The sequence below is a fragment of the Phyllostomus discolor genome, chromosome 13 (genome assembly GCF_004126475.2).
Source record: "Phyllostomus discolor isolate MPI-MPIP mPhyDis1 chromosome 13, mPhyDis1.pri.v3, whole genome shotgun sequence".
In the NCBI taxonomy this organism is placed as follows: domain Eukaryota; kingdom Metazoa; phylum Chordata; class Mammalia; order Chiroptera; family Phyllostomidae; genus Phyllostomus; species Phyllostomus discolor.
Genome location: NC_040915.2, coordinates 7,015,862 through 7,039,063, shown reverse-complemented (window position 1 = coordinate 7,039,063; position 23,202 = coordinate 7,015,862). Strand labels below are relative to the sequence as shown.

General features: G+C 42.5%; 3 protein-coding genes across 5 annotated transcripts in view; 1 reads left to right on the top strand and 2 right to left on the bottom strand.

The window, feature by feature from the left end:
- The window catches only part of AFF4 (AF4/FMR2 family member 4), a 92,296-nt gene extending 73,260 nt beyond the window's left edge, over positions 1-19,036 (top strand). For all 3 annotated transcript variants that reach the window (XM_036014860.1, XM_036014859.1, XM_028527393.2), the window contains 8 exons: positions 3,442-3,536; positions 4,155-4,218; positions 4,336-4,472; positions 5,284-5,355; positions 6,758-6,851; positions 7,872-7,915; positions 9,357-9,577; positions 13,446-19,036. In XM_036014860.1, coding sequence (XP_035870753.1) covers positions 3,442-3,536; positions 4,155-4,218; positions 4,336-4,472; positions 5,284-5,355; positions 6,758-6,851; positions 7,872-7,915; positions 9,357-9,577; positions 13,446-13,573 — 855 coding nt within the window. In that variant the 3' untranslated portion in view covers positions 13,574-19,036. The remainder of the gene's footprint in view (positions 1-3,441; positions 3,537-4,154; positions 4,219-4,335; positions 4,473-5,283; positions 5,356-6,757; positions 6,852-7,871; positions 7,916-9,356; positions 9,578-13,445) is intronic.
- LOC114509205 (guanine nucleotide-binding protein G(I)/G(S)/G(O) subunit gamma-5-like) lies at positions 10,979-11,488 on the bottom strand. The gene has a single exon (XM_036014861.1). The coding sequence runs from the start codon at positions 11,399-11,401 to the stop codon at positions 11,195-11,197; it is 207 nt and encodes a 68-aa protein (XP_035870754.1). The 5' UTR covers positions 11,402-11,488; the 3' UTR covers positions 10,979-11,194.
- LEAP2 (liver enriched antimicrobial peptide 2) lies at positions 16,002-20,810 on the bottom strand. The gene is made up of 3 exons (XM_028529057.2): positions 20,679-20,810; positions 20,347-20,486; positions 16,002-20,068 (listed from the first exon to the last, which is right to left on the bottom strand). The coding sequence occupies exons 1-3, from the start codon at positions 20,733-20,735 to the stop codon at positions 20,032-20,034; spliced, it is 234 nt and encodes a 77-aa protein (XP_028384858.1). The 5' UTR covers positions 20,736-20,810; the 3' UTR covers positions 16,002-20,031.
- Between the last annotated feature and the right edge of the window lie 2,392 nt (positions 20,811-23,202).

The following is a 23,202-nucleotide window of genomic DNA, read 5'->3' as shown; positions in this document are numbered from 1 at the left end:
TTTTCATTGCTTTCTAAACTGTTCTGAACCAGGAGCAAACTCTCTGACAAAGTGAAGATAATACCTAGATTTTATAGAATATAATTCACTGGATTATAATTTGTAACTTAAGTGAGCAAAGGTTTGAGAGTTGAAAAATTAGACTGTTTTAGGCAGTTAGTTGTGCTTATTAAATGTGGTGATTAAGTCTTTAAATTGAGGTAATTTGAATTGTGAACGTCTCAAACGGAGACAGAGAACTCTTTCTGCAGCTGGGCGCTCATCTGCAGGAGTTCGGAGAGGTGGTCCTGGTGGCCCCCAGGGGCCCGAGTGGCTGTCGGCTTCCTTCACTGCTGCAGATCTGCACTGCCAGCTCGCTGGCTCTTCTCCGTTTCCCTCCTTTAACTCTAGGAATTGGAGACCTGTGTGCTTATTTCTTGAAATCTAGGATCTTTTTTTCCTTTTTAAGCACTCATTGAATAAACTCACTGCTCATCTGGCTTCTGTTATTTTGTAGATAAAACTCATTGCCTATTCTCTTCCTGATTGGTTTGTTAGCTTCTGGAAAGCAGGGATTTGTATCTTACTTGTTTTGTATTTTATCCAGTGTTGAACGTAATGAGTAATCAGGAAATATTTGTTGAATCAGATGTAGTTATTTGGTACTCTGTTATCAACAAACTAAAATAAAGACCCTGATCACTTTGATTTCAAGAGCTTATGGCACTTACTGCTTGTTAAAAGTGTTACTGTTAGTCTCGGCAATTTCAAATTTAAATAATTATGTATGGGTTTATTAAAGAAAAATGTTCTTTTCTTATTTTTCTTACTGATTAAAGAGAGAAAGGAAGGAAGAGAGAGATCAGTTTGTTGTTCCAATTATTCATGCATTTGCTGGTCTATTCCTCCTGTATGTGCCTCGACCTGGGATCGAACCCACCATGTTAGTGCATCAGGACAATGCTCTAACCAACTGAGCTACCCAGCCAGAGCTAAAGAAAAATCTTTAATTTAGTTAGAGAATATGCTATTTTTTATATCAACTAAAGAAAAATCAACTAATAAGGCACACCAAAATTACATATAATTTTTATTTTTTCTAGATACTTGATAATATTTTCAGATTTATGAAATTGGCATATAGCTGTTTATTGTAGTGTTCTACTATGTTTTTGATATCTACAACATTTCTACTTATATTCCTCATATTCTTAATATTAGCTGTGTGCCTTCTGTTTCTTCCTCTATCATTCTCATCGGAAGCTTAATCAATTTTGCTTGTCTTTTTGAAAAAATAGCCTTTGTTTTTGTTAATTCTCTGTAGTTTATTCTGTTTTCTATTTTGTTAATTAATATTCTTTATAATTTCCTTTTTCGTTCTTTTTGTTTTGCTGTTCTGTTTCCTAATTTTTAGAGATGGATACCTCAATTTTTAAATTAATTTTAAGCCTTTTTTCTTTCTCTACTAAATACAGATTATATAGTTCCCTCTAAATACTACTTTAGCTACATTGCACACAGTTTGGAACATAATGTTTTTATAACTCAGTTTAAAATGTTTTCTAATTTCCATTTTCACTTCATCTTTGACCAACAAGTTATTTAAAAATGTGTTACTCAGTTTCCAAACATACAGAGAATTTTCTAGTTATCTCTTGGTTGGTCCCGCTACCTTCGTGATGCTGCAGCTAGAGAGTGGTCTGCTTGGCAGTAAGCTTAAAATTTGCTAAGATGTGCTTTATTCTTATAAAGCATATGGAAGGTTTTTAAAATATCCTATATTTGTTTGAATAGAATGTGTATTCTACAGTGACACCTCATTGGGGACAGGACTTTATAAAACTCAATTAGATTAATCATGCTTTCAAACCTTCTTTGTGCTGACTGACATTTGGTCAGTTCTGTTGTTATTTACTGGAAGAAGTGTGTTTCACTCTCCTGTTGTTTCCACAAGTATAAAAATTTTTTTTGTACTTCTATAATTTTTTACATTGAGATATACTTTATATGTAACATATCAGTTTCAGGTGTACAACATATAATGATTTGATATAGGTATATTTTTGAAGTACTGTAATCACCACAATAAGTCTAGTTAACATCCATTACCACACAGTGATTTCATATTTCAGACATAAAATTTTTATATTATAAAGTCTATTGAAATATCTGGAAATTTTTTTTATTTTTCAGAAATTTCAGTTTTCCTTCAGTAAAGCTAAAGTTAGGCACTGTGAATCTAGAAGCTGTCCTGGTAATGGTACATTGCAATGTGATATTCAGGAAGCCATTGCATAAACATGTAAACTTGACCATGAAGAGCTTGGAATTTTGTCAGATCTCAGGACTTTTATTTTCATTCCTTGAAGTAAGCTGTAATGAGTGGAACTGAAAAGCTCATCATATAAGAAAAGAAAGAAAATGGTTACATGATTCCTTTTAAGTAGATTTTAAGCACCAGTAGTGAAATTATTACTGGGTTTTCTGACGTTGAAACATTCATGCATTTGTAGGGGAAGGTCTATTTATTTAGGATGCTTTATTACGGAAAGTGTATATTCATTCTATTAAAGACAGGACTAAGGGCTAGATGGGGAAGCAGTCAGCCCTGGCCCATGGGGCTGTGTTGATAGAAGGCAGAATAAAGAAAGTTTAAGAAAGTGGCTAGCACCTTGAAATCTGACAGATCTGGATTTAAAACCCACATTCTAGGAATGCCACTTAAAAGTTGTTTGAACTCGGGGCAAGTTACTTAGCCTCCTTGAGCCTGCTTTTTATTCTGTCCTCCTAGCAGTGTGTATTTCATGGGGTTGTTGAAGGGGTGACGACCGTGCTACGTAGTTAGCTCACTTAGTGCCTGGTGAGTAGTAAGTAAGCACATAGTAAATGTTAGATATTATTGTTACTGTTTTTATTGGTCAGTAATTACAGTAAATTTTGTCTTAAGTAATGCTGTTATTTTGATGTTAGGTTTGTGTCTTCATTTGTTTTAAAGATTTTATTTATTTATTTTTAGAGAGAGGGGAAGGGAGGGAGAAAGATAGGGAGAAAAACATTGATTAATTGCCTCTCGCATGAGCCCCAACCAGGGACTGGCCTGCAATCCAGGCATGTGCCCTGATGGGGAATCAAACCAGTGACCTTCCACTTTGCAGGATGACACCCACTGTGTATTATGTTTCAGTAAGTGCCTCAGTCACTGCTGGACACACAGGAGACCCCTAATGTTAGAATGAAAATTTTTGATTATGGATTTGAATTTGAAATGGATTCAGTCTATAAAAAACGTGTGTAATCTGAAATTTAAAAATTTCATAACAAGAAAATTAATTACTGAAATAAATGGAGTTTTGTTTTACCAGTGGCTCAGGAAATATTTTTAGTTTAATTTTAACCTCCTTACAACTTTAAACATATATATATATATATATATATATATATTTTTTTTTTTTTTTTGGTCAGGAAAAGGCTTCAAATAGCTCCTCTAACTGTCCTACATCTGCACCAGCCCCTGACGTTCCTAAGCCTCGGAGAACAAAGCTCGCCTTTGACGACAGGTGAGGTTAATAAGGTTTTTATGCATTCAAGAAATCGTACCAGTCAGCATATAAAAAGGTCATTTTAATTTCCGTCAGTTGCTAGAAGAATTCATACTTGCGTTGTAATTTACAGAATAATCAGATTTTAATTTGAAAGGCACCCACTAGCCCCAAGTGTTGCTCCTTTGACCGAACTCCACAGCTCCCGTTGGGGGCGTGCGTGGCATGTCTCCCGTAGAACCCCACTGCTGCTGCTGGCACCACTGAAAATCGGGGCTTCCGTAACTGTGTGAGAGTAATGTTGGCTTGCCCTCCGTTTTGATAAAAGATTATTTCTCCTATTTAAGCTTTTATTTACTCTAAATTTCTCATCTTGGGTAAGTTAGTATTTAATACTAGGGCCCTTGATTTCTGTTTCCTAATAGAAAAATGTTGCCATGAGTTGGCCAAAACTATTTCTGCTCTTAACCCAATGTAAACATTGATCAGAAAAAAACTGAATCAAATGTCTTAGTAATGGCTTGTTTTCTTTATTTGAAGACATGAAAACTGAGGGATGCTAGAGACTAAAATGAACTAGTGTCATTTTATGAAAAATATTTACCACATTATTTAAAATAAAAATTTGCATTGCAGAAATTACTCAGCTGACCATTATCTACAAGAAGCAAAAAAGCTAAAGCACAATGCAGATGCATTGGTATGTAAACATTCTCTTCACCTTTCCGTATTCCATCAGATTAACTAAGTCTTCACTGGTGTTTGTTCCCCTGCCCTATCAGTGCAGCCCTCATTGCCTCTTTTCTCCTTTCTCCAGTCCGACAGGTTTGAGAAAGCTGTATACTACCTTGATGCTGTGGTGTCTTTCATTGAATGTGGGAATGCGTTAGAGAAAAATGCTCAGGAATCCAAATCCCCGTTTCCCATGTATTCAGAGACGGTGGAGCTCATTAAGTAAGTGGGGAAACTTGTCACAGTGTTGGCAGTACTGTTTCTCTGGTCTGCCTATCTGGGAAGGGGCTGATGTAACTAAACAGTCATGCACTGTGTAACAACGTTTTGGTCAATGACAGATCACACGTATGATGCTCCCACAAGATTATAGTGGAACTGAGAAATTTCAGTCTCCTGGTAGAGTGGGTCCATGGCAGTGTCCTGGCGCAGAGCTTTGTTTGTAGTGATGCTGGCGTAACCCAACTTTACTGCCTGTCTCATGCAGTTACATACAGTACAGAACACTTGGTGGTTTATGTGTTGACTGTACTTCTTACCATTATCTTAAAACGTACTCTCCTTACTCAACACAAAAGATGTTCATTGTAAAACAGTCTGCCTCGTTACACAGGCAGCTGCTTCACACATCTCGTATTCACTGCTCTCAACTGCATCATTTGCTCTTGCACTTGATTTGCCCTCATGTTGTTTTGTACAGTAGCATGCAGGCCTGTGCCTGGGAGCTGGAGCCTGGAGGCTGTGTTATCTGTGCTGGGCTATACCATCTAGGTTTGTGTGAGCGCATGCTAGATGTTCACACAGTACTGAAATTGCCTGATGACATGGACGTGTCCCTGTCATTAAGCAACATGACTGTGTGTAATAGAGCTAAAGAGAATGCTTCACCTTTATTGTGTTTGCATAGGGAGAACTCGGTATGTCAGCAGGTATTTTTGCCTTTATGTAGGTTAGATTCTAGTGGTTTAAGGATTAAGGAAGAAGATCAAGTTGAAATACTTTGTGTCATTTGTTTGTTACTTTTAACTCGCAGATACACAATGAAGCTAAAGAATTACTTAGCACCAGATGCCACAGCTGCAGATAAAAGACTCACAGTACTTTGGTAAGTATTGCGTATTCTCATCTCTCCTAAATGACAGGTACTTCCATCATAAATTGTTCTGTGTATGTGCTTCTGAAAGTTACCCTTGAATCAACATACCACAACCCATGTGTAAATCTGTTCTTGGTGGGTAAAGTAGAAAATAACTTGAAATTCCTACTGAAACGTTTTAATAGTTGACAGTCTTTGATCCATTATCCTCTTGACAAAAGCCTTGGTAGGGTGGAATTAATAAGAACTCTGCATTGTCTCAATGGTCACTTTTCTGGGCTCTTCTTTCGGTGTCCTCTCTCACCATTCACATACACGAGTATGCCTTTCCTTGGGAGCAAACATTTGGCTTGCTCAGAATGAAGAATGTAATTGGTTTGCTTGTGTTCTGGGAAGATGCAACAGTTCCTCGTTAGAGGTATTCACTGTACCTGGCACCGTGTTTAACAGCTGGGAGTGCCCCGTGGGTAAAACTGGCATGGTCCTATTTGTCGTAGAGTCTAGTGTCTAGCGCGGGGAGACAGAAATTAATCAGACAATCACAAGTATTAGGTAAGCAGTGAGAAAGGAAAGTACATGTAACGGTAAGAGTGGAGTGTAGGGAGACCTAATCTTTAGGTAGAGGGAATACGCACAGAGGCTGGGCCATGCAGCGAAGCTGGAAACTGGAGGAACCATAGAAGGCCAGTGGGACGGGACGGTGACTAAAGAGTTAGGCAGTGACAGGGCCTTTGAAAGTCATGTTAAAGCCCATATATATTACCTCACAGTTGTAATATTTATAGTTCAGTCTACTAGTTTTTGTTTAATTTCAGATTACTTATCATTTGATCTAGAGTCTGCCCCTCAGCGATTTTTTTTTTTTTTAGATTTTATTTATTTTTAGAGAGGGAAGGCAGGGAGGGAGGGGGAGAGAGAGAGAGAGAGAGAGAGAGGGAGAGGGAGAGGGAGAGAGAGAAAGAAACATACATCAATGTGTGGTTGCTGGCGGTTATGGCCTGCAACCCAGGAATGTACCCTGGCTGGGAATCGAACCTGGGACACTTTGGTTCCCAGCCCTTGCTCAATCCACTGAGCTACGCCAGCCAGGGCGATTTTTTTTTTTTTTTTTTTTTTTTTTTAATGCATAGGTTGCAATTCCATGTTGGGTCCTGTGGGTGAGGCTTTAATTTTTGAATATCAACAAATAGGAGGCTAGTCCTGGGTCTGTTTCCCTTCTTTCCACCCCTAGGGTGCGTGCCATAGTAAGAACACAGCTTTTGGTTTGGCCCAAGAGTTAGAGTTGTTGCCCTTGTGCCTGGGTCTGCTCACAGGAGCCAGCTCTGCACTCTTGAGCGATGCAGAGGTGGTCTGTACAGGTGAGGCCAGAGTGTGTTGTCCTGTCAATAAGCTGCCCTTTCCTGTTGACCAGCCTGAGATGCCAGTCGTTGCTGTACCTGAGGCTGTTCAAGCTGAAGAAGGAAAATGCTCTCAAGTACTCGAAGACACTGACAGAGCACCTGAAGGTAAGTGTGCCGAGGAGGAAGGTCGGTTTGCTAGGAGACAGATTTGTAAAGTCTTCTGTCCCCTCCCCAAAAGTGCCCTCATGTTTCACATGCCATGGCGGGAGCGGGGCAGGGGGAGCTGCTGTTTGGGAACTTCCCAGTAAGTTTGAGGTTTCCTGGTAAGTTTTCAAATGCACATGTATATCCGATTATAGAACCTGTGCAGCCATATTCAGCAGGGCTTAACGTTCACGAGGTGTAGGCCATCTTTATCATGAAACCTAACTTACACTTTTAAAGTGGTCTTTTGTATTCACTCCCTTCTTTCCTTAGACTTAAGGAAAGACTGTAGTTTTCTAAAATGTGTATGATTTTTTCCTTTAATAGCAACACATAAATCTTCCTCAAATCCTGCCCTGATTATGATTTGGAACCCATCAGTAGCTTCCTGTCCTGACCTGCAAGGTGTCTCCCTCTTGTTCATCTAAACCTGTGCTCCAGGGAAACTCGGCAGGTCACATACATTCTCACCCTGTGCAGCCTTCGCACGGGGTGGGGCTTCCCTCTCCCCTCCTCTTCACTGGCCTGAGGATTACTGATTCTTCATGCCTCACTGAAGTCTTCTAGAACACCCCAGCTCTTTTTTTTTTCCTTTAAGATTTTATTTATTTAATTTTAGAGAGAAGGAAGGGAGGGAGAAAGAGAGGGAGAGAAGCATCAATGTATGGTTGCCTCTCACGTGCCCCCACTGGGGACCTGGCCCACAACCCAGGCATGTGCCCCGACTGGGAATCGAACCGGTGATCCCTTGGTTCATAGCCCACCCTCAATCCAGTGAGCCACACCAGCCAGGGCTAGAACACCCCAGCTCTTACACAGAACTTACTTCTACTGCATATTTACAAACACACTTTGTTTTTTTTAATTTACAAGGCATCTTAAGATCAGTTCTGGCCCAGTGCTTTTGAACATATTTAGTACTTTATGAATAGTGTTTTTTTCTAAAAATATTTTGTTAAGTACATTTTATTTTCTCCACAGAATTCTTACAATAATTCTCAAGCACCATCACCTGGTTTGGGAAGGTAGGTCAATTTTAGTCTATAGAATATTATTTGGGACAAGTTGTTTATTTTTATGCAAAATGGAATGGGTAGGGTCTAATTTCCAAAAATGGTAAGATGAGACAACCTTTTAAAAAATTGGTAAGATGGTTAAAAAACCATGTCTAAGTATTTTAAAATATTTTCTCTTTTTTATAACTTGAAATAGGATAACAAACATAATATTGTAAAGATTAGAGAGGAGGGGCCATTTCACCTGCAGAAGTCTGCGTTTCTCACAGCACCTGTACTCTCCTCGCACATTGGCTTCTGTAGTTACTCGGGTTTTAATCACAGTGGGTTTAACGTTACTAAAACCCTGACACGTCGGAATTTAATGACAGAGGCCTGGTTGTGGTTTCTCCTCCATCTCTGTGTCACTTTCATACTACACTCCTCCCAAAGTGAGGAAAAAGACCACAAAACCCTTTTTCTTAAGTTTATCTGTTCAGTTAGTATGTTCCTGGTAATTGGCATTTTGTCTTAGCCCTTATGGGGTTTCTTAACCAAATTTATAGTGCCAAAAGTGCCGATAAAAATATTTTTAACAAATAGCTTCCTCCTCCCAACTTTTGTTTGACTTTTTTTTTTTTTTAAAAGATTTTATTTATTTATTTTTTTTAGGGAGGGAAGGAAGCGGGGGGAGAGAGACAGACAGACAGACAGACAGACATCAATGTGCGGTTGCTGGGGGTTATGGCCTGCAACCCAGGAATGTACCCTGGCTGGGAATCGAACCTGGGACACTTTGGTTCCCAGCCCGCGCTCAATCCACTGAGCTACGCCAGCCAGGGCTATGTTTGACTTTTCTTTTTCTTTTTTTTAATGGTCTTGGGCATTCCACAGATTTTCATACTACTGAAATGAACCTGCCAGCTTTCCACATGTGTTTTCTGAGAAACATTTAAGTGACAGGAGCTTGCAGTTCCCTGAGAAAGCTATGCCTCTCTGCCAGCGCTGAGTAACTCAGTTAAATTAGGAAAGTACCAGAAACTACGGAATTCAAAATAGGATGTTCCCATCTACCACCCGCATTTTTGTGTGTGCTAAATTGTTAATTCCACCCAACTTTTCACAAAACAATTTGAAAAGTACCTAAATATTTGCCCATCAAAAGTGTGTTGAGCTGGAAGTGAGACCATCTAATTAAGTCTTTGAACTATGAACATTTCTTTCCCATCTCTTCTTCTATTGCCATTTATTAAAACAACAAGTGCAGATAAAATGATAATTCACAGTGGTCTTTAATGAGTGAAGTACTTACTTAGAAGAAATTGTACTTCTCTGGGAACCCTTGTAAGTTTAAAAGAATCTTTAAATTTTAAAGACCGTCATATGGGCTCTTCCTTAAAGCCCATAGTACATTGATTTCCTCAGGTCTACTATATCCATATGAATAAACATCCCGTTTCTTTGTTTGTAGCAAAGCTGTTGGGATGCCTTCCCCTGTTTCTCCAAAGTTGTCACCAGGCAATTCAGGAAATTACTCTTCGGGGGCCAGTAGCGGTTCAGCAAGTGGTTCTTCGGTGACCATTCCACACAGGATCCACCAGATGGCAGCCAGCTATGTGCAGGTTACATCCAACTTCCTCTACGCCACAGAGATCTGGGACCAAGCCGAGCAGCTTTCCAAAGAACAAAAAGGTAGGATGTGCTCTGGAGAAACTTTGAGGGTGGGGTTGTTAGAAGGACGTTTCGTGATCTAGTTTAAAGTAAGCTCCTGGTCTGCATTTTTAGTTTATTTTCTAGTCTAGAATTAGTTATAATCAGTTTGCTGATTTCTGGTGCTTAGCAGTCACACTGAATGGTCTGCATTTGGTCAGACATTCACTATACTCTTGACACAAACTAAACTAAAAATAGTTTTTGGTCTAAGACAAATATGCCTTTGTTCTGGTATATTAAATGCAGCTCATACTATAAAAGTAATAAAATACATGTTCTGTTCTAGGGTGATTAACAGTAAGATTGGCTGTAGGCATAGGATCACATCCAGAAATCTTATACATATGAGATATCATAAGAATGCATGTTCATACAGAATTTTTAGATATATTGAAAGAGACTTATGTGATAAGAGACTACAAAATGAATTGATTTCTAGCGTTTAAAAATACATTTTTTTACTGATTTTAGAAAGAGGAAGTGGGGAGGGAGAGACAGAAACATGGATTTGTTGTTCCGCTTATTCATGTATCATTGGTTGATTCTTGTGTGTGCCTTGACTGAGGATTGAACCTACAGCCTTGGCATGTCTGGATGACACTCTGACCAGCTGAGCTACTGGCCAAACTCTTAACATTTTTTAATATTAGATCATTTGAAACTTTGCACTTTAAGTTTGTTATTTCCCAAATTAAGAACAGTGAGAATTATAAAGTATTTAAAGACCTCGCAGAGAAGTTCTGTATAAATACTTATTTCAGTGGATGTTATTAGCGTGTGTGTGTGTGTGTGTGTGTGTGTGGCATCTATTCAGGTAGATCCTTTGTAGAGAAACACTAAAGTAGTCAGTCAGGTGTTCTTTCGGCACAGGGTACGTTTGATTACCAGATGATCAGATGAAAATGAAGGATTCCTATTTCTAAAGTTGGATAGTGGTGAAGAAAGTTGGAAGAGGAACCTCAACATTTAACATGAACTTGTGTTTTTAAAACTTACTTTGTTTTTAATATTTTAAATATTGTCAGTATTGCTCAGAAACCATCACAAATCTGAAATTCTTCTTTAGTCACAGCTACTTTACTTTCCATTCTTCTCCCTAATTCAACTTTTGTAGCCACTCCTCCCCTCTCCTCTCCCTATTGCTCTGCCCTTTCCTGTCCCCAGTCTCCTCCCCTCCCCTCTCCTTTTTTTCCTTTTTGTATGACAGTTTTTCAACATTGACCAAAGGAAACAGTGATATAATGAGCCCCTGTACCTTTCCCTCAGCTTCAGCTTCACTAACACAACATTTTGCTAATCACGTTCCATCTCCCCACCCCCACCCCCCATTCTTTTCTCCTGGAGTATTTTTTTTCCCTTTTATACTAAGTATTTATTTGAATGCTGCTCTCAGTGTATATAAAATAATCATCCTTGTGAAATAGAAATTCATGAAAATTCAGAGAGGTAGATGTTAAGGACTGACAAAGCAGAAGTTTGTATAGTGTGGCACGTGTTATAGGGATAAGCTTTTTGTACAAGCTTCAAATTTAGCTCTCTTCGAATATTCACTGGTTCATGAAAAGTGGTTTAGAACACCTTCAAAGATTCATTTCACTACAAAAAGGAACAGACTTTCTGGGGTCTGAAGGGGTTGGTACTTGAAGATACTCCAGCCAGCAGGGGGTCATGTTGAGCATTCTGCAGACAGAATTGTTTCAAATCTGCAGCTGCCTGGGAAACCTTCACGTGGTTGAGCCCAGCCTCCAGCCGGAGCTGTTGAACCACCTTCTTCATAGTGGTGACACTGGAGGAACCAGACATGGTGCACGCAAGCTAGGCCGATTTGTCGGTAGTGGGTCAGCAAAGCCAGATGGCGGGGAGCAAAGCCAGGGGCGGGGCTCGGAACTTTGTCTCTCTCTCCTGGAGTATTTTAAAGCAAATACTAAATCATGACATTCTGCCTGAATACTTTAATATGCATCTTGAAGTGATAAACTTTCCTCCATCCCTTCCCTCCCTCCCTCCCTCCCTCCCTCCCTCCCTCCAGGACATGCTTACTGATTTTAGAGAGAGGGCAAGGGAGGGAGAGAGGGAGGGAACCATCAGTGTGAGAAACATCAATCAGTTGCGTTTCCTGCACACCCCCACTGGAGACAACCCACAATCAAGGCTTGTGCCCTGACCAGGGATTGAACCTGTGAGCTTTTGGTTCATGGGACAACACTCGGACCAACTGAGCAGCACTGGCCAGGGCAGATGATAGATTTTTCAAAAACATGGTCACTAGGGCTTTATCACAGCTACCCAAATTAACAGTAATTCCTTTATACCCTCTTATACCTCGTCCACCGTCAGACTCCTCCGCTGTTTAGACATACCCCCTTTTAACAGTTGATTCGGTTTAGACAGGATCTGAACACTCACTGATCAGTCTCTTAAGCATCTTCCCCTCTCCCACTTTTTTTGTGGCTGTGCCATTGATGGTCGGGGAGAAACTGGGCCATAGACTATGTCATTTCTGCGTTTGACTGCTTATTTCTCGTGGTGTCATCTAGCTTGCTTTTCTCTGTCCTCTTTATTTCCCTCACACTGAGAGTTACATCTTAAGGCTTGATTAGACTCAGGTTTATTGTATTAGATAAGAACGTTTCATAGGTAGCGCTCTAGATTTTGTGTTACATAATAGTATAAGGCATGCAATGGTTATCTCTTTTTCAGTGATAATAAAGTCTAACCATTGATTCACTTCCATGGTGTCAGCCTGACTCAGTTTGATGTAAGATTCCCTATTAAATTTGAACGTATGCTTTAGCATACATGGATGATCATTACCTACATTTATTATTCCATTAGGAAATAGAAAATGCATCAAGAATTTTCTATTTTTGTATTCCTTCTACATTAATTAGCTGGCATTCCATAAAGAAGACCCCTTTCTTCTCAACTGTTTGATTACTTCTTGCCCTATTTGAGTGGGCCAGTCTGTATCATGACAGTGACCCCTTTTTGTGTGTCAACTCTCCATATTGTCTGAGATCTGAGTCCCTCTGTCTTCTCCCAACATTGCACTGGGATCAGATGTTCAGGTACTATTCCCCCCACACACACACCTGCCTCACGTGCAGCTCAGCCTATATTTGTTTGCATGGGGAGAATCCTTGTACTTCCATCCCTTATATATTTTTTAAAGATTTTATTTATTTCTAGAGAGGGAAGGGGGGGAGAGAGGGAGAGGGAGAGGGGGAGGGAGAGAAATGTCAATGTGTGGTTGCTGGGGGCTGTGGCCTGCAACCCAGGCATGTACCCTGACTGGGAATCGAACCTGCAACACTTTGGTTTGCAGCCAGCGCTCAATCCACTGAGCTACTCCAGCCAGGGCTCATCCCTTATATTTTTAAGTTGTTGTCTGAAACGTGGGACTGGCCAGTGGTGCAGGGCATGTGACTGGAGCCAAAAGGCCAGACACAGGCTGCTGTGAGAGTCTGACCTCACAGGGCTGACACGGGGAAACGTGCGGCTCACACGAAAACAGGGCACCAGGGAAGTTTTGAGTAATAATGTGCTGTAGTCTAGGTCTCCATTTTAATGTTTTACTGCATATTAACAGTTTATAATTTCCATCAGCAGAATTCTGCTTCTATGTATAGCACTTCATTCCTGATCATGTAGCTCATTTAAAATGTTTTGTGACTTAAGGAAAAAATGTAACTTTAGAGACTCTGTTCTAAGATATGGACAGTTACTTTAGTGTAAGAGGGTGTGTTTTCTGACTGCACATGAATACATTTCATAGTCTAGACTAAAAATTTTAAAGCAGTGATTCCACAAGAGTGCACATCATTTAACGAGTGTTTTGGTTTTCTAGAATTCTTTGCTGAACTGGACAAAGTGATGGGCCCTCTCGTCTTCAACGCGAGCATCATGACCGACCTGGTGCGCTACACCCGGCAGGGGCTGCATTGGCTACGCCAGGATGCCAAGCTGGTGTCCTGAACTGAACACGTTCTCGTTGCCTCTGATTTTCTCCACAACACTGTGTTCCATCACGAAAGAAAACTGCCACACACGCCACCCCGTCGACACTCAGACTGAGGAGTGGCGTCCTCCTCCCCGTCCACGCGTTCCTGGTTTTTACAGCCCGGAGCCGGCGTGTCCACTGGCCCCTTCGGTCGTCCCCGTGTGAGAAATTGTGTGAATGCTTTTAAATCTGCAGCGTGTTGATCGGATGGTTTCAGTGAGCTGTAATAAGATGGAAATCCAGTTGCGATTCATAACTAATCCATTGAAAATCTATTTATTTTAATTTTTTTTAAGTTCCCACATTGGGGCTAGTTTAAAACTTGGTTATTTCCGCCTATAAATTTATCCTGTTAAATATTTAGCATAAATTTAATGTAAGCATTTTTTATTTATGTACTTTGGGAGTTTTGTTACCTTACCATACCTTCTTTGGTAGCTCTTCAAAGAGTCATAGTTGTTGGTTCATCTAAAATATGGACGTGTTCTTTCTATACCTACTACCTGAGGATATTTCAAATCTTAACTACAATTTTATTAATGCAGAATTTATACTTAGTATTAAGGATATTCTTCTATATGTGAAAATCACTTAAATAGGAAACAACAGCATTCTTCATGGGTGTAAAACGAAACCTGTAGGGTTTGGTGTGCATTATTCCTGGAACTGTGAATGTGTGTTAATAACACTAACAATCACAAGGTGACTACAACGTGCATTTAATGCATTACAGAAGGGGGCAGGCAGACCTTCTAGGAGAAGCATATATGAAGGGTTTCATAAAAGGACAATCTCGAAATTTATGGATTTTACTAAAACCATGTGTTCTTTTTTGTTGCTAATTATTTGACACTTGATTGGAACAAAGTAAAGGATGAGCAAAGGATGAGCAGACTTGAAAGTTGCTGCCTATACCTTTTCCACTGATGATGTTTAAAGGGTAAAATCTCTCTTCAGAATTCTTGTTTCAAAAATCTTCTTCCACACTCTGATGGGGGCAGGCAGTGACTGGGACAGGAGTGAGCTGGAGCGCTGGTGTATGTGTGTGTGTGTTCTACAACCTAAGAGTTCTGATGCCTGATATACAGGTGATGAGCCTCTCCTTTTAGACCTGTTTTGTAACTAGTCCCTTTGTATTATGAAGGCCCTCATCAGTGGTACCTGTTTCTGATAGGATCAGAAAATTCACACTAGAAAAGTACCTAACTTGGTTCAATGGGAGCTCTCTTGGGAAGGGGTGGGGAGTCGGGGGTGTTGCTTAAAAAGCCAGCTCTGTAAGAGTTGTATATTCAAGTACCTTTTCCCTAAGGTGCATATAGGAGTCAAAGGTGAGAAATACGTCCTCTATCTTGTTTCTAGTGCCCCTATCATGTCTGGTGTGCCTTATGAATCTTACCTTTCAGCGAAGACTCCGGACTGTTTACAGGTGAAGTCTCACACTAGGACCAGGGCCCACACACGTGCGGCTGGTCTTCTGCAGTGACAATGTTAGATTCTCTCCCCTTTCAGACTCTGCCTGTAGGGCTGCTTAAAGATTAATTCTTTCAGAAAAGCTGATGTTTTGGTACATGACTTAGTCTGACCTATTGAATAATGCTGCTTCAAAAAATAGTTTGTCTTTCTCCCCATTCCAAAAATGAATCCCTCCAATCAGAAAAAAAGGATTATCCTGCTATTTACAGATGATTGCTAAGGCTTGAGATGGAAAAGAAGGGATAGAAAAGTCCCCAAGCCCAGCTGGTGCAGTGGACTCTCTGTGTTAGTCTCTTTCACACTTCCTCTGAAGCTAGAGACCTTCCATCGTCCTGTGGCCTCCTGTTTATAGAGCTTTTTAACTGCTTTGGACTTCAAGTTGTTTTTGTGTATCATTCAAGGATAGTTACCAAGTACATTGACCTTATTTCCCTTTAAGAAATAGCCTCAGATATCTTTCCAACTTAATCTTTGTGTGTTTTAGGAACAGTTTTCCTTATGAGGACAACTGCTCAGTGGCCGCGGTAGTCATTCAGGAAGAAACCCACCACTGTTGGCCCGTGGATGTGTGCCCTGGCCTTCTCTGACCCCTCTGACCCCAGCTCCCTCTTCCGCAGAGATGTTCTTGAGAAGGGAAGAATGTCCTGAGCATTAGACAGTCCGCAGCACAGCCTCCAGGCACCCTGTGTCCCAGTGTGTCCTGGTCCCTCATATGTCCTGAGAGGCAGCAGGAAAGTGTTCAACGCAACCCTGATGTTCTGTTAAAGCAGAGGTCCCTGCATGCTTTATGGTGCTGCTTTAAGATACTCTAAAACTGTGTCAATTCTTAGAGAATGAATTTCTCAAGCTGTGGTGGGCTTTTCCCACCAGGTGGTAATGGGCAATGGATCAAAGTCCTATCCTAAATAATTGAGTTTTTAAGGTAATGCATTGTCTGTGGAAACACCACTCCCTCTCCTGAGTCCATCCCGGAAGCTCTGTCTGTGTCTTTATCGGCTCCAGCACGTGCTTTGGGCTCCACTGCAGGTGACCCTTCCTCTTCCTCAGTAGGTGTTTCAGTGTTCTCCAGCCATTTACAACTGAATTTGACAAGTGGCTAAAAACTCACTTAGTCTGAGACTTGTACTTAATATATAGCTAACTCTAGAATAGCAGCTCTTTACAACGCTCTGTCCACTGCTCTGTAGACCACACTTGTGTGCCAGCAGGCAGCAGCCCGCACCTCTGGGCACCTCCCGGGCAGCCAAGGAACAGACTGCATGTAGGGGAAGCAGGGGCACTGTGGCCTTGCAGCCCGGGCTGGGCTGGGGGGGCTGCCCTCCAGGCCACGTGAGCTTCTACAGTCCAGCCTGCGCTGGAGAGCATTCAGCCCATTTCTTGCCTCAGTGCCACCTTTTTTGGGGCGAGTAGCCAAGAACTGACTTTAAAAGCAATGAATGCTTCCAATAAATGTATGGTTGTAAGTCGCTGAGGAGCGGAGAAGGTTGACTGGCACCAGTTCTCCGGCACAAAAGCATCCAGAGCAGCGTGTGCATCTGCCCGCGCTCCGAAGGACACACTTATGGCTTCGTTAGATTCACTGTTGTTTTTAATTGTTGTTTGTTTCCTCTAAAGAAATGTTAATCAGCCAGCTCAGACAGCATCATTTTGTGTTGAGTGACAGAAACCTTGGGAGATGACACCTTTATTGAATGAGCTTGCGCAGCGAAGCAAGCGCTTACAAAAAGGCACCTGTTCTAAAGGAACGTTCCAGCCCTGGGGGCCGGCAGCACTCCGCGGGGGTTCAGAGCAGCTGGTGGGCTCTCCAGCCCGCGGTGCCTGGTGGTGCAGAGGAGAGGCACACTGTGCCTCTGCTGGGTGTGAGGGTATGCAACTCTGGACTTTAAGACTATGTACACATGCTTTATATATATGTATGTATGTATGTACGAAACATGAAATTAGTTTGTCAAAAATGTGTGTGTTTAGTATTTTAGCTTAGTGCAACTATTTCCACATTATTTATTGAATTGATCTAAGACACTTTCTTGTTGACACCTTGAATCTTAACGTTCAAGGGTGCAATGTGTATTCCTTTTAGATCTTTAAAGCTTAATTACTATGATTTGTAGTAAATTAACTTTTAAAATATATTTGAGCCCTTTTGTAGAATAATAGGGCTCTTACAGGGTGGGAAAAATTTTGCTTTTCCAGTTGTTAATTGGACAAAACGGCCTCATGTATTTTGAATTATAGGAGTTTGCTTCTGGGTCTCAGGAACATCTTCTGGGAATGACTGATTTTAGGCAGATTGTGGTGATGTTTTTAAAAACAAACAAAACCTAAGAAAATTAAGAATGCATCTCAAATCTATATATATACTCCTATAACTCGTGTTCCCTAATTACTTGGAACGTAGACTTCATTTCAATGTCATATATCAGTGTGTTGGAGGCAGACTTTTTTCCAGTAATAAATAATACTGCACATTTAAGGTTGCCATTCTGTAAGATAACTAGAAGAGCTAAGTATGGAATGAGCTAGAATATGTAGTGACAGGAGGCCACATTGGTCATGTTTGTGGCATGTCTCTCTCCTACTCAGCAAAGGAGAAATTTAGTTCAGATCCCCTAAACCCTAGAACAAGACTGGCAAGTGACAGGAAGCAAGTTTTAATAGTTCGTAAAGCAGTTGCTGATTCCATTCAGTTGAACCCTATGGTGAATTAAAGAGAACTTACTGTCTTTAGAAAAGGGAATGGAAAGACTACTTAAGTCTCTTCTTTTTGGTAGAATTTGGGGACAGAGTAAGGCGTCAGAGTTAAGTCTAAACCAAGTCGTGTAGATCTTGAAGCATCACAAAATAGTCCAACCAGTCCTCTCGTAGTGAAGATGACTTTTGGGAATGTCAGTAGTGACCTCTCCTTGCCACCATTGCTCAGCTAAGCCTCCACTGCTGTTCTTTAAAAAGAAACAAAAAAGTTCTCTAAATAAGGGGGGGGCTCCCACCCAGAAATTCTAGTAATACTCAGTTTTCACCTCTTCCTGCTTGCACATGGAGCTGCTTTTCAGCTTGTCACCGCTGGAATTTTCTCCCTGCTCTGTTCTTCTCTGGAAAATATGTATCTCTTTGGAAATGCTGCCTTTCAAGTCAATGCCATGATCATCCACACTGTCGACTTCGTCGTTGCTGTTCAGAAGTGTCCCTATTTTACAACCTTACGCACACACCTGGCAAGCCATTGGCGTGAGCATTCAACAGTACTGGGGGCGGGTGGGGGCGGCCAGGGCAGGGCTCACAGCCGGGGCTGGGCTCACGGACGGAGCAGTGCCTGAGCCAGCACCGGCTTTGAGGACCAGACATGGGGTTGGGAAGCACAGTATGAAAATTTCTTGTCTAGCCTCCGTTTTGAATGGTTTTAAGAAATTTTGTATATGGAGGGTGGAGATGCTTATATATTTATTGAAAATCCTTTTATCTTATTTGCAATTAAAGTTATTTGGTGAATAATGGTTTGATATTTGGGGAGGGTTTTGGAGGGGAGGTGGCAACGCCAATAAATTAGAAGCCTCGTTGATTCTGCAGAAAGGTACTGTTAGTGTCCAATTGGATGCCTTTGTTTTGTACATGACCCAGATCTGTGTTTTACATTTCTCTTATCCGGAATATTTAGGCATCTGACATTTTCAACCAAAATTTCAATTATATACTGTGATTTTTATTTGTTGCAATATGTTAAAATTTCAGAGGTACTTTGGGGTTCAAAAGCTAGGATTTCTAAGTCAGTATGTGCATTTCACATAATAAAGCTGTTAATGGTGAGCAAAGTATTATATACTAACTAGATTTTTCCACATCTGTATAGTATATTATATGTATTTTGTGGTATTGAGATTATAGAAAGTTTAGAGTGTCAAACATGCGTTTAATGTGTATTTTTAAATAAATTTATGGCAATTAAAATATTTGGAGACAAGGGTATCACATTTCAATTTGTAAAGATCTTTTTAACTCTCCTGTGTCATTAAAGATGCTTTGTATAATGCCAAACCATAGCTGGAGAACTAAGTTTAATAAACATCAAATAGATTTTCTGTATTAAAGTTTATAAGCACTGTCGATGCTCACTCTGCCCTTTTCATGTAATTCCTGCCTTGCGTTTCAGGGCCCAGTGCTACTCTCCCTCCAGAGTCTGGTCCCTCCAATCTAGGTCTTGCTTTCTGATCCCAGAAAGCCGGCGCTCTGCTGCCCCCTCCCCCCCCCCTCGGTCCTTGCACATAGATCAGGGTTCGCCCTGCTCCAAGCAAAAGCTCAGAAAGGTCCTTTTTCTCCTCTTGGTGCTTGGGCTTTTACTTTTTATTAAACTAGAGTCTCTTCCAGTTCTGCCTTCTATTCAGTCAGGCAAACGTGGGCACGTCATCAGGTGGCTAGTGGCAACATTGCCCGTCTTCAGCACCTTACTGAAGAGTTATTTCACAGGGAGTGAAGGGCTGGGATCCAGGGCCACAGCTTATGAACTTGCTGATCACACAGCTATTACTAAACTTAACGCCTGTAGCCTGCCGGTGTGGCCTTTATTTCTTGAACAAAAACGTTAACCCTCACTACTTTTCATTACTACTCACTGTTAATTTTCAAGATGGAGAAGTAACATGTTATTATTAGGCAAAGCCGTTTTCTTCTGTAGTACACAAAGTGAACCCTTACTCCACTCCAATGCTGAAATTCCAGACTGCCAAAATTTCACATTTGAGACGTTTAATGTATACATAGAAAAATAAACTCTAAATTGACAAGTTTAGATACGCTCAACATCAATACTCTAAAAAGAAAAGAAGACCAGTTTGAAGCATATATCTGTCTTTAAATATTAAAAACACGAGATTGCTTCACCTAAGTGTCTCCAGCCAGTATGCAGTGAACCAATATTCCATAGAACGGAGCATGGCTGTGAGTGCTGTCCTCGCCCCTGGTGTGTACGTCACTCCTGGGCCACGCTTAGGGAACAGCGTCTCTTTCTAAGGGAAAAGAAAAGGTTTTTAAGACGGTAGCACTGACGGTAGCAAGGCCAGCCTGCTTATCCTCCCCTGGTCGCTCCATTCGGTCCCAGGGAGAGCGTCGCTCTTTCTCGGCATCTGTGTGGCACTGTCCTTGGCTCTTAACTCCTGCTGGAGGGATCCTCCAAGGCGCACCCAGCCTCAAGTCCACCCTGTCTCATTCTTAGGTCTGTGTGTGCTCATCTCTGCCCAGCTTCCCAGGCCCCTCCCTCAGCCGTGCTCCCAGGCTTGTGGGTTACCTGCATAGCTTGGTGACGCACTCAGAATCATCCCGGCAGGAGGCCCCAATGGGCCTGAGGGAAACTCCTCTCCAAAATGGGGTCATTCTCCGCAGCCTTCTCTTTGCTGAACTCAGTTGCGGCACTGGGGAGCTCTCTGCCTGTAGGGCAAAGACAGATTCCCCTCAGGCTGTGGAAGAGCTGACGCCCTGCTGCACGCCTTGGGAGGGGGTCGTTCCCAGGACGCTGTAGACTGAGAGCAGAGGAACCCTTCCTGAGGACCGAGTCTGGCTCGGGGTTCTGCGTGCAGCTCCGCCATCCCCCACACATCCTCACTCGGATCTTTCCCTTACCTGGCCTGACAGCAACAGGCAGACCATGAGCACTGCGAAAAGTTTGAGGTGCCACATCGTGATGGGGGATGCTGGAGCCTGAAAACCAGAGACAGTTGCCACCTCCTTTTATAGACTGAAATCTGCCCCTCGTGGTTGCCAGGTGAGATGGGGCAAAGTTTATTTTTGCAATGGGGCTGATTTAATAAGTTAATGTCTACCAGAGGAATGTGCTCAAGGCCTGCCTTTCAGGCACGTTGTATTTACTGATCCCTGATCTGGACTTTGAGTGATTATGTTGCTGGCTTGGACACTCTCACCCATTTTAGCAAAAGTCAGCACTGCCCCTCCCCTGCGAGAGCCACATGAAGCCATTGAGGGAGGCTAGGCACCTAGCCACATGGAGATACCAAAATAGCTCAGTGAGATCACTTTAATCAAAATAGAAATCTGAAAGTAAGTTCTTCAGAAAGAGTGTTGACCCTTTCTAGCCTCAAGAGGCACCGGTCTCGTTACAGGAGGTTGGGTGAGGCTGTTCCCTCCCTGCTGTGGGACGATGCAGCCGCAAGCATGGTCTGCAGTGCCGCCACCCCTCATTTGTGTACAGTGACAGTCACCCTAATTCTCTGCTCCAGACCGTCCCCCTAGAAGAATGGAGACCCAGCTGTGGGAAGTCAAAATCATGTCTACCTGTCCTCTCCCTGGGGAATGGCCATCAAGACTGAGGTGGGACTTAGGTAAACCACAGGTGAATTGAGTGAATGAGTGTGGTCTGGCTTCTTTCTTTTGTGAATGAGTTGGGAGCAAGGGCCCCTAAAATAGTGGGAGAGCTTGTGCTGGTAACAACCCACATTGCAAACTCTTGAGTTCCAGGCTTTCTTCTTGGTGGGTGACTACAGCCTCCTAAAGGGCATGTCCTCCCAGCAGCCTCAAGGAAACAGGCCTAAAGCTGAGCCGTCTCCAAAGCCCAAACTCCTGCCGCCTTCTTGGGGCGTGGACCTAAATCATGAGTAGTTATGGGTACTCGTTAAACTACATGGGCATTTTAATAAATTTGGGGGGGGAGGTATGAATTATGAGTAGGGAGATTAGAGGACTTTAGATCTTCCTGTGACCTAGAAGGATTAGCCAACAAAACAAATGCAACGATTCCTTCTCTGCCTGGTGTCTCCGTGAAAACTGCTGATACCTGTTCCCAAGGCCTTTGTCATCTCCAAAGATTGGATATTTGGTGAGAGCCTGCCTGTTGGCCAAGGAAAAGTGGAGGAGCTGCAGGACAGCTGAAGGGGAACAGAAGGTTGCCTGTTCTGCCACAGGAGACGAGGGTGGGATGGAGGGCCTCAGAGCTGGCATTGGGCAGGGTGTGGCCCCAGATCTGTCTGTCCTGGTTCCAGTCCTCGAGGGACCTTGGAGCTGGGCCTAGAAGGAGACACCACTGCTTGCACTTGAGGAACTTTGAGAAACAGGCCTCTGCCAAACCCACCTAAGCATTCCTGCAAGTTTGTGGCTAGTTAGCTGTTCCTTCCCTTTACCCTGAGCTGGGGTCCCGAGTGCCCTCAGGTAGGGGCTATCTAGGAGCTCCTGTGGGGTGGGGACAGGCTACGTGGTGACCTAGTGAACATTGGGTAAGAACAAATCCGATTAGATAAGCAAAAGACCGAACAACGTGATGTCCTGGAGCCTGCTGGGTCTGTGGACTCGGCACCAGCCTCCCGTAATCAGCCTGGAGCCACGTGCCAAGTGGGATTTGAAATGGCTTGTTCCAAAGGTGGGTACTTCTCCTAACCCCTCCGTTTCTGCCTTCCTGTACTCCAAGCAAAACCAAACTAGTCTTTTGTGTTAATAAAGCCAACACCACAGCCAAGGGGAGGGTCTGTGCCCCAGTGCCCTCCCTGTGCACGGAGGAAGGAGCATTCTGACACACCGCAGAGCCCTCTGTGGCTCACGCCTCCCTCTCATCTGCCCCCTCCTCCCAAAGCAAAAGAACCATCAGTTACTGCTGGTGGAAGAAACTGTTAGGGAAAGTATTTCAACATAGGTTTAACGTAACCCTGCTGTTGTTTTAAGTTAACTATGGAGCAAAAGTCAAACGTTTAAACAGAGCGGCATCCAGGCAGCACTAAGCTGCGGTGGCAGTTGTCTGCAGCCATCCTACACCCCGAGTGGTTGCAAAGGCCTATTCCTGAACTTTGAAAAGAACTAAAATGTCATGGGCTCTCTGCAATCAAGTATTTTGCTGACTGAATAAACACACCACTACACGTTCCTTCCTCCAGGGAAAGGCCTAAGCAGCCTGTGAGAATTTCAGCCATAAGAAGAATGCTTGGCTGTGGGGTCAATGACCACAGACCAGACCTTCCCTCTCTGGGCCTTCAGTGTCTTGTCCTGTCTGTGAGGTAGGAGGAGGTTCCCGGGGCCTCTCAGGCACTGACGTTTGGGGGTTCGAGTGGCAAAGTTACAAGAAAGTGAGACTGAGGCACGTTTGATGGTTTACAGCTTGGTTCGCTCCGAACACAGCTGCCAGGGATTTTTCTACTTTGGAGGC

Excerpts from the sequence above, each read along its gene's own strand:
- LEAP2 (XM_028529057.2), bottom strand. The coding sequence starts at position 20,735 with ATGTGGCACCTCAAACTTTTCGCAGTGCTCATGGTCTGCCTGTTGCTG. Across the intron at positions 20,487-20,678 it reads GCCTGTTGCTGTCAGGCCAG|GCAGAGAGCTCCCCAGTGCC; the intron begins GTAAGGGAAAGA and ends TTTGCCCTACAG. Across the intron at positions 20,069-20,346 it reads TGCGTCACCAAGCTATGCAG|AAAGAGACGCTGTTCCCTAA; the intron begins GTAACCCACAAG and ends CTTTTCCCTTAG.
- LOC114509205 (XM_036014861.1), bottom strand. The coding sequence starts at position 11,401 with ATGTCTGGTTCCTCCAGTGTCACCACTATGAAGAAGGTGGTTCAACAG.